The 10,495-nt window shown below is 35.6% G+C and overlaps 1 protein-coding gene across 3 annotated transcripts; it reads right to left on the minus strand.

The window, feature by feature from the left end:
* Positions 1-211: 211 nt before the first annotated feature.
* LOC141828907 (uncharacterized) lies at positions 212-8,903 on the minus strand. Of its 3 annotated transcripts, none has more exons than XM_074716297.1 (13): positions 8,640-8,903; positions 8,465-8,563; positions 7,258-7,359; positions 6,965-7,108; positions 6,294-6,388; positions 6,083-6,212; positions 5,901-6,005; positions 2,425-2,531; positions 2,291-2,342; positions 1,028-1,117; positions 861-945; positions 730-794; positions 212-377 (listed from the first exon to the last, which is right to left on the minus strand). In XM_074716297.1, exons 1-13 carry the CDS (start codon positions 8,895-8,897, stop codon positions 291-293), a joined length of 1,419 nt encoding a protein of 472 aa, XP_074572398.1. In that variant the 5' UTR covers positions 8,898-8,903; the 3' UTR covers positions 212-290. The 3 variants fall into 3 exon arrangements, with proteins under 3 accessions (XP_074572398.1, XP_074572396.1, XP_074572397.1); XM_074716295.1 differs by having other exon boundaries at positions 6,074-6,212; positions 8,640-8,897; XM_074716296.1 differs by having other exon boundaries at positions 6,083-6,388.
* Positions 8,904-10,495: the final 1,592 nt, after the last annotated feature.

Below are 10,495 nucleotides of genomic sequence, written 5' to 3' on the forward strand. Positions count from 1 at the left end.
TATCCAAAGATTATAGTGTAATTTACTTAAATTGTACATCTTATGTTGCACGCTTACTAAACACATTGTATAAAATAATTTATTTTATTTTATTTTTCTTATTTAGAATTTAGAATTTAATATTTAGATATAATTAAATTTATCAAACAACATCATTATTATTTAACATATTATCAAATACATATCATACTAAAAGTCTGAAATTGTAGCCCCTCTATCAGATTTCCAGCCAATCACTTCCTAAGATTGTTTGAGCTTTATGTTTATCTTAATCTATATTAGTTCGCAATTTACCTGAAATAGGCAGCTTCCAAAGTCTTTGCCTTCTCCCCTGCCAAAAGCGCATCGGGCATACCTTCCATAGAATATGCCTTTTCCTGGATAAAACATGCATTTTGGAATGCATTTTATTTATGATGGAATTTAAAAGCAACTTCAGAACTAGGATTTGTTTTACTAAGTGAGTTTAGAAGGCTGTTACTGCGAGCAAACAGTATAATCTTTTTGTCTGCCATTGAATAAATAGTATCATAGCGAAGAAAAAGAAAAAAATATATGAAATCGACAATCAAAGTCCTACATTGAAAATATATGAAAAAGATTTTGAAATTATAAGATGGAGATATCTATATTGGTATAAGATCTTTTAGATAGAATTCAAAAACAAAATCATAAGGATATGAGTCCAAAGTGAACAATATCATATAAAGTTGCGGGATTCAAACGTACCAGCAACCGCCACAGGAAAGGTGCTCCTTGCCTTTTACAAACTTGCTTCTTCATGACTTCAATAGCTGTAGACGGCAAGTTTCAGAACCTACAGACGCTCTAAAGCAACTTTTAGATGGTAAAGTTGGTACCTTTGGGAACTTGGCCAATGTTCAGTAAGCTTATGTACCAAACTTCGTTGAAGACATCGAGCTGTTCATCAGATGCTCCGATCATCTAGGACGTATTTTAAATGAAAAATTATTTTAACTGCCACAAAGAAAGATGACTAAAGAAGCTGCGTTGCCGAGTTTATTACTTTAAAGTTGGCGGCATCAAAGTCTGGACCAAGCAAATCAAAGACTTTAGCAAGGTTACCTCTTCCGTATTCATACATAGCCTGTGCAAGCTGAAACAACCTTGAAATTAGATAGTAAAGTTCAAACGAAAGCATAAACTATCGTCTAGTGCAGAAACATAGTGTCCTCAGCAGGAATCAATCATAATTAATCAAATGTGGCATTCAACTAGCAGTTTTAGTACATTGAATTGGGTTATCCTATGATCCGTTGGAAGACTTTCCTGCTCAATCATAATAAAAATAGGGGGAAAAAAATTAAAAAGACACCCCTTTTTATTAGAATCGTAAAAAAACATCTCTTTTTCATTTATTATCAAAACAATGCCCCTTTTTATTAGAAATGCTTTATTTTCGGTGTTGTTGTATCAGCTATAGAATCGTAACTGCTACACAGTTGTAGCAGTTATGATCTCGTAACTGCTTCAACTGTGCAAACTATGATCTCACAGCTGCTACAATTTAATGTTGATCAATGTTGACTAGAGATGAGTTGTCTATTTTATAACAATTATGATTTATAGTTATTACAACATAGTGTTATTAGTGTTGACAAGAGTTGAAGTGTCCATGTTGTAGCAATCATAGCTACTATAACAATGTCAACTAAGGGTATTTTTGGAAATAAAAATGAGCCGAGGCAGGATGGGATACCATTTTGATAATAAATGAAAAAAGATGTCCTTTTGATGATTTTAATAAAAAGGGACACCCTTTTGATTTTTATCTATAAAAATAATTGATCTTACGATTAGTAGATAATATACTCTATAATTAAATGAAGTGCTTAAGTAAGTCATAGTGGAAAGCACAGGACGCAGATTCAAAGCTTGTGTCCATATACCTAAAATCCTTGACCATTCACAAGTAATGCTAAACACGCCACTAATCACAAATGACCTCACCCAACCCACCCTCTCGACTTCCAAAAATGATTCTGCAGTGAACATTGGCAGAATTTAATTTGTCCAGAGGAAGCAAATCCCTTTAAGAAAAGCTAACTCTGGCTAGTTGAACAGGAGTTTAGGCCAACGCTTGGTTACTATTATAATAGAAATCACAGTATGGACTATTGATAATATTTTAAGATGGAGGATTGTTTTCCAATTTTATAAAATTATACAAATATCACAAGCAATAAACATAAACAACTTTCTAAGAAATGCAGGGAGATCTGACAAATAGATAGACCAACATGATCAAAATCAAAGAAAGAATGCAAACCTGTATTGCAGCACGCATTGACTGTTGCTTCTGGCTGCTCAATGTAGAAAATCTAAAGAAAGTGGACCATTGTCAAAATAGTCACGAAAACTATCACTTATTTCCATATAACAATGGAATTGATTAGTTCAGACCTTGATTTAATTGAGTCAAGTAATCCCTCTGCTTCATTTCTCTCATTTGTGCAAGTCAATGCCCACAGTGCCAGTATATCTAGCAACCATTCAACATGCCATACGGACTGCAAGAAATAAGATGCACAAAAAAATCTGCTGATTAACTTAGTGATATTATAACTATAACACTACAAATTAGTACAGAATTGGATTAGCAGATAAATAAAAATCAAACTGGACAAAATTGGCCGAACTGGAATGAATGCTTCAAAAATGTTGAACTAGCGAATGAATCATGAATTATAATTGCAGCCACGAGTACAAATGCCACGTTGCAAAAGAAATGGTAGTGTGGTAGAGTGACAATTGTTGGAATAACACTTACAACGGAATCTTTTCATAGTTACAAACATGTTAAATCTTTACAGCGAGATGCAGAAAACTTTATGTGGTAAATAAACCATACCTGAATTCAGAGACATCTACTCTGTGCTATCCCCAAAATCAAAAGTCAAAAATCGAAGCATGATCTTCCGCAGGGGTTAGAACTTCGGCACCGTGTATCCTCACTGAATGAGGAAGCAAGGAATAATGAATCAATCCTTAACCCTGTGGGGATCACACCCTATATATAGCCTAATACCCGCTATCGGTTATCAACCCATTAATGATAATGCATGGTGAGTTTAAGCTAACCGGGTCTACACATTTAAAATCCACATTGGAAAACAAACCCAATAACAAATCAATTAGATCACTTTAATGAGTTTGGACTTAAGCGAGGTATTTCCAAGAGAGTTATGAGGTATTTGCAGAGAACAAAGGACTATATACTCCCGTATCAGAGATCAGATCATTTGGAGGTCATTGGTATTCAGATGCAGATTTTGTTGGATGCTTAGATAGCAGGAGGTCCACCTCAAGTTATGTCTTCATGTTGGCGGGAGGGGTTATATTATCGAAAAGTGTCAAACAGACACTAACAGCTACTTCTACTATAGAGACACAATTTATAATCTGCTATAAAGCTTCCAACCAGAGGAGATGGTTGCGAAACAACATCATAGTGTTACAGATAGTCGACGGTATTGATAGGTTGTTGAAGGTCAACTGTAACACTGTGATGAAGTTTTTGCAATTATATCCCCTAGTTGGAAGCTTTGTAATAGGTTATAAGTTCTACCTCCATAGTGGAAGTGACTATTAGTGTTTGTTTGATGTTTTTCCATGATATAACCCCTCCCGCCAATATGAAGATATAACCTGAGGTGGACCTCCTGCTATCTAACCATCCAGTAGAATCTACTCTGATATAAATTGTTGTTTTTCTTACAACACCATGGAAGATTCTTTTGTCAACTCATCCTTCGATTTTGTTTGTTAATCATTGAGAAGAGATGAATTACTATAAAATCATAGCATCACCAACAAAAAGAAGTGACACTAGAGTTGGAGAAACCAAAATGCATCAATATCAAGTTCCTATGCTTATTAAATTCCAATTATGTTAGTCCAAGTACACGATAATCTTTTGATATTAGTAAGGTACGAACATTAGTTGAGATAATGTTATATGTTTTTTCCTTTATGAATATTCTTCATAATTGTATCATTAAATAAATAACATTTGTAGTTGATCTTCAAGTATAACTAAAGTGGCAATTAAGAATTTTCACATCAACTTTTATCTTTCTCTCGATTCCTCTTCCCAAAGTTTTAGCATGGCCAATAATACGACACCTCTAAAAATTGTCAAATATCTTAAAGATTGTTGAATTTATTTTTAGAAATTGTTCTTAAAAGTTTTTTTTCGACAAAATCATCAACTATCTTCTTGTTAGAACATATTTAATTTTCAGTTGCACCAAAAGTATAGTAGTTATCAACGAGGGCATCATGGTTTGTAATTTACCAAAGGTGAGGCTTCAATTGCATACATTTTGAAAATTTACAACCTCACCAGCCCACTTGACTAAACATTGAAGGGCAGCCCGATGCATGAAACTCCTACCAATCTAGGATCTCGGGGAAGGGTCTATTATACGCAGTCTTATCCTGCTTTGCAAGAGGTTGTTTTCGAGACTCGAACCCATGACGTTTTGGTCACACGACAACAACTTTACTATTGCGCCAAGGCTCCCGCCACTTGACCAAACATTAAATCTTCAAAAGAACTTTAATGACCTTCCAATTGTTAAAATCAATAATTAGATGCATGAATGGATACTTACATAAATGCGAATATGTTGATGATCTCATCCTATCATTTTGACTGCTAGAAGAGTAGCAAATAGAAAAATATAGTCTTTTGGTGGTTAAACCAAATGGTCAAGGCATAAATGAAATCCTATGAACATCTTAAATGCATTGGTGATCTCATATTAGTGTGTTTTTAACCCATAAAAGTTCATCAATATATATTAGTGTGTTTTTCAAAATCACTTTAATAAGCTTCCTATTATCAGTATCAAAAAGAAGTAAGGGCATAAATAGATTCTTGGGCACACCATGAATGTATTTACAACCTCATAATGTTCTTCCCGTTATCTAAAATCAAAAAGCAAGGACTTCAGTGGACTCTTGGGAGCCCTATGAATGCATTGGTATGTCTCAAACTTTCATTTTCACCATCGGAGCACAATCAATGTTTCATTTATAAAACTATCAATACAATAATAGTTTCAAATTGTCCCTTTCTAGTAAAATATTTAGTTATTTCCACTCACATTCCACACTATATTCTTACCGCCAAAATGAGGCATACTAATAGCACCAAGTGATGTGTTAGAAAGACAACTATCAATTTTTGTGACCAAATAAATTAGTTGTTACTGCCATAAAAATCCAATGGCATCAAACATATAGCCTTAATGTAAATGAGCCTTAGATAAATTTCAGAAAGGGCTGACAAAAAGAATGCCGATTTTTTTTGCATGAATCATATTTAGTGTGTCATAATTGATAAAGACTAAGCTTGCTTGTACAAAACACAAACAAAGAAAAGGCAGGGAGTTAGAAAACAATAGAGGAAACAAGAACATAAAATCAAGTGTCATTAAACTAGTGCATCCATAAGTTAACTATATGAACAAAGCATATCTAATTGCCATTCAATCTCTTATATTAAATTATACTGATATGGCTTAAAAATTGGGGGTTAAATTAAGATTTACATGATATTGTATTTTTCAATATTTCAATAATTGTTTAAAGTTTTTTTAAAAATATTATTATTTTGGGTAATTAGACTTGACTTGGGATAATTGCGCTTTATTTTTGGTTTATAAAAGTGGTTTGGATCTCTAATGTAATCCATAGTAAAATTTTCCCACTTGGTGAGATTTTTTATGTGAGATTGTTCCTAGTGCTACATCATATACTCTCTCATTAGCTAAATTATATGCATTCTGATCAAGTCATCTTTAGGACATAACAAGTCAATGGCATACTCTTTTTTCCTTCAAAGTTCATTATTCTTGGGACAAAATGCAGACCTTATCCTTTAATGCAGTTGCTTGAAACTTCAGCCGTTCAGCAATATCATGGGTATGGCCACGCAGGTGGATTCGAAGCAGCAACCCTAGAGCATTGATATACACCTGAATGCACAAGAGAACATTCAGTATTGCAAGCTGGAATGCAAGTCTAAAATATATCAATAGCCAACCAGGCATACTTCTACTGGCTCAGCATCACTTCTCTGCAGCTCCTTCCAAATACTTTGGTCATAAATTTCAAGAACCTTGTTTAAAGGAGAATCACCTTCCAAATAACAGACAGCAACATGCCACCAATTATGTGTATACCTAAAGAATATTTTAAACAAGAACATAGCAAAGCATAATAGAAAGCGTGTAGATCCAGAATTGAAGTCAAGAATTGCATACATGAAAGATGAACAGGAATTCCATGAGGAAGCGCAAGCTTCCATGAAACTTGTGGCTTCTCTAAAACGACACTCATTTTGAAGAACATGGCACAACTTTGAGGGGGGAAAATAGCACATATCAGATGAAGATTTACATCAAGGAGACATAAAATAGAAAATTTGCATCCCAACATTCTGTTGAAAATAATAAAGCTTAAGATGAATACAATATGCAAAACAAATAAAGAAAAAGGCATGGAACACTGGAAGGTTTATCTACAAGTTAGTGAAAAACTATCCTCAATACCAGAAGGTTTGTCTATATGTTAGTGAGATATTATCCTCCATTGAATCATCCTTATAACCATTAAAGAGAATAGATGATAAAAAGAACAGAGAGACTCATTATTACAAGTTATTACTCCATAAGAGTTCCACTAACATAGCAGTCACAATTTTTTAGTAGTAGCACAATTTATAGTTCCTCTGAAATCAATCGTTTTTATGGTGATGTTCAGCAGAAAGTACAGATTTGTACATTTTAATTCTTTAGGTTCATAAAAACCGCAGAGGATTTTGAACTCCAGTTCACATGAAAATCAAACCACTAAAAAGGGAAACTACTTATTCAGGGGACCTAAGAAAAAAAAGGCTATAAATGAAAACAGTTGATGACTGCCATTATCTTACATTATGTTGTGACCAGATATCACAGCTGTTGATAAACAATCCTTTTCTTGCAGCTCCTTCAGCTTCAGTCATTCTCCCAAGCTCCAACAATGGAAAAGAAAGCATACCATAGATATAGCTATGATCTTCATTATGTATCAGTACCTGCTAAATAATTACTGTGTATAGTACTAAGCAAGAAGCATTTTTCACCACAATAAACCTGGGTGCTATATCAGAAAGTAAGCGTTAGTTGACACACAAAACTGTCAACTAATTAAATAAATTCTAGATTAATCGTATAAGAAAATAACCTGTTGAACTATGCTAAGAGACACAGCAGGCCGACCTAAGTAGAAACATAAGATCTGTACTCTCTTGAGTGATAAAAGATCCTTAGGAAACTCCTTCAACAACTGAAAAGTAAAATTACAATAAAAAACAAGAATAGGTGGATTTCTTGAAAAAAAATTACCATTCTAAAATTTTCATCCATAACATGTCCATTAATTGACAAATTGCATTCATAAGGTAATCTAGAGGAAGAAGCATAAGAAGCCAGTACAACAGATCAAAAAAAATCTAATGATTTTTTCCCATGCATTTCATTCCTCCAAAATATGAATCACATTACAAGAAATGAAAGGAAGACCAAACACGAAAATCCAACAAAGGATTGCAATAACAAAGAAAAGCAAAAATTCTTTCTGTCTCTAATAGGCACTTTACTACCATTGGAGTTTGCTTGAGCATTCTTTTGATAGAATTACTCCAGGTCAAATTTCAACTTATTTCCGTAGATGAATGAACCATCATCTGAAGTATCAGTAAGGTAAGATCTTATTGGAGAAGTCAAGGTGGAACATAATATGCAAAGGATTTGCAATACTTTTGAAACTAAGGCACTTGGATGGGCATTAAAGATAGGAGAGTTAGTACCTAGTAACTCTACAATATTTGTATTTATCTTCCATGAAAAGGTTTACAGGAATATAATTACAGAAGCATGGTTGATTCGAGGTTGAAGCAGAGATATGCCAAAGAGTGTGAAAATTCAAGAATTTGTGCTGGGCTCTTCTTTGCATTACCAACCGTAAGTTAACTTATTTTATGTCTTGCTTCTTTGCTCGTAATACAGTTGGATGAAGCCGTTTTACGTTTTTATTGCTTCAGGAAAATAATAATAATGATAATAAATAAAAACCATCTCACGCGAAAAACTTTTAAGCGACAAGTGAGGATTTGATTACTCCCACTTGATTCTGGAATCCTTGACATAGTTCCTACGACAACAACGAAGATCATTATTTTACCCCACAAAACTGAAGTTTAAAATAGTCTACAGATTAACATTTCTAAAATGTAAAACCATTGCTCCAGACAAAAGCAAAGAAGCGTCTGCCAAAAAAAAAACATTTTCCCACCATCGTCAAAAACCAAGACAAGATCCTCACAATAAAAAACAAGGAAACAACACAACATCGAGAAATAGAAACCAAAGAGGTACCATATACCACGAACCTCGACGTGCCGGCCGAGCGCCATTTCCTCGTCCTTGTCATCTCCCAACAAACAAGAGATCGCCGCGACCACTGCTCTCTCGTACGGAGTAGCATTATCCTAAAAATGAACATTCCTCTTTCGATAAAAGCAAGCGAATAAATCCAGTGAGAAAAAACGAATGATTCGGTCGAACCAAGGAAGCATTGGCGGCACGGAGTAGACGGTGAGCCTCCTCGGGGTTCTTGGTCGCGACGAAGTGTGCCGCGAGGGCGTTAGCTAGGGCGCACGACGGATCGTAGTTGGCCGCGCGGAGGATGACCGCTCGGCCGCGACCGTAGGCGAGGACCTGCTCGCAGTAGGCGTCGATGGCGTCGATGCAGGCGCCCGAGGCCGTCCTCACCGGGTACCCCCATCGGTCCCTCCTCGTCGTCGCCTCCTCGCTGCCGCCCATCTCTCTCTCCCGATGGCGACCGTCGAGCTGCCTCTCTTTTTCGAGTCTCCCGCGGAGTGGAGCATTTATGCGAAGCGACCCACTGAACCCGCATAAAGTGACAGCAACGTGGGCCTCATTCATTGGTGCCACGTATGCAAACGACGTTGTGAGTAATCGATTACGAAGAAAAGAAAAGAAGATAAATTTTAAACCAAAGAAGCACGAAGATAATATTATTTATTTAAACTATTATTTTAGATATGATAAAATATTTTTCAAAATAAAATTTTGAATTTTTTTTAAATAAAAATTTTGTACCGTCTTCACGAATCTTATAGCACGTTAACGAGCCGTACCTTTCCCATTCCCCAAACACGATGCCCTAATTTGAACCGGTCAAATTCCGGATCGCCCGCCCAAATCTCAGCCCGCTTCACCCAGAGCAAGGTAGATCGAGCGATCGATCGGGGATCAAAGTGTCGCGCCCGCCGCTCTCGCTTTCTTCAAGTCCGACAGCTCTTAGACGACGCGGCGACGGCCGGTATGGAAGCTTAGACACTGTCCATCTCGCACTCGCATCTCTTTCTGTTCTGAATCCAGTTTGTTATTTTCTTATCTTCTGGTGTTAATTTAAGCGCGAGTAAGTTTGTTTGGTTCTAAAGGCCGGATCTTTTCAAGGTTTGCATCGACAGTGGAACTCTGAAGCTACTTGTCTTGCTGTTCTCTAGGTCTTCCTATTTCTGCTTTGTCTTTCCTTTATAATTCTTTCGATATAATTTTTTGAGTTCCTTCCGCTGAGCATTTTTCTTGATCTGTTTTGGTGAAAATGATAAAAAGGCGGCATTTTAGCTAACCCTAACACCTACATGCGTTGAAGCACCTGGTAATTAGTATTTATCAGCTAACTAGCCAACACTAGCGCATTAGAGTTCCTCCCTAGCTTCACTCCTTCCGTTCGTTGATTCTTATGGAAACTCAGGCAACGGGTTATTTCTTTCGAGTATGAATTAATTATCAAATATTTCACAACTGTACTAGACTTTTGAACTCTTTGTCCTGCTCTCACGTAAAGTTTTATCATTTTGTGTTTGAGAGTTCTTTAGTAGAGATGATAAGAAAGTAGGAAAAGAATTAATTTCCTCCAAATTCCAAGATTATGATTTTCTCCCTGTTCTAATGGAAATGGACGTCAAGGAATTGCAACCAAATATTTTTATCATGGCGTATAAGTTAATTCCATCCTTCTACGTTAACCTTCAGGTAAACAGTGGAATGAATTTTGTTTTTTTTTATCATCTGGTTAATCACTTTGGTCTTCTACTTAGTTTTTCTGGCAGTTTGTTTAATTGCTCTTTTCTCATTTTTAATGGGCATTTCAATTGGTCTACAACCTTGTTATGGGTGCTAAGCTCTGTATATATGTTGATTAGCAACCATTCTATATTCTGATTTGTTAGTCCCAGGATTGTGAGTTGTTTTGCCCTTGATCTAATTGCTAAATTATAAGAAAATGTTTCCTTAAATATCTGTGATGTTTTTGTTCTCTCTATTGGATTCTTGTTGTGATAAAAAATTCTTTTATACATCAGGGAATTAGCAGCATAGTTGTCCTAGAG

Source organism: Curcuma longa, chromosome 5 (assembly GCF_044706935.1).
Source record: "Curcuma longa cultivar G26 ecotype Majalengka, Jawa Barat chromosome 5, ITB_CL_G26_1.1, whole genome shotgun sequence".
Lineage (NCBI taxonomy): Eukaryota > Viridiplantae > Streptophyta > Magnoliopsida > Zingiberales > Zingiberaceae > Curcuma > Curcuma longa.

Bases quoted from the DNA above. Each gene is read 5' to 3' on its own strand.
- LOC141828907 (XM_074716296.1), bottom strand. From the start codon at position 8,897: ATGGGCGGCAGCGAGGAGGCGACGACGAGGAGGGACCGATGGGGGTAC. The intron at 7,360-8,464 runs GTTCGTGGTATA...TTTACTTTTCAG, and splicing joins CGCTCGGCCGGCACGTCGAG to TTGTTGAAGGAGTTTCCTAA. The intron at 6,006-6,082 runs GTATGCCTGGTT...TTGTGCATTCAG, and splicing joins GTGATGCTGAGCCAGTAGAA to GTGTATATCAATGCTCTAGG.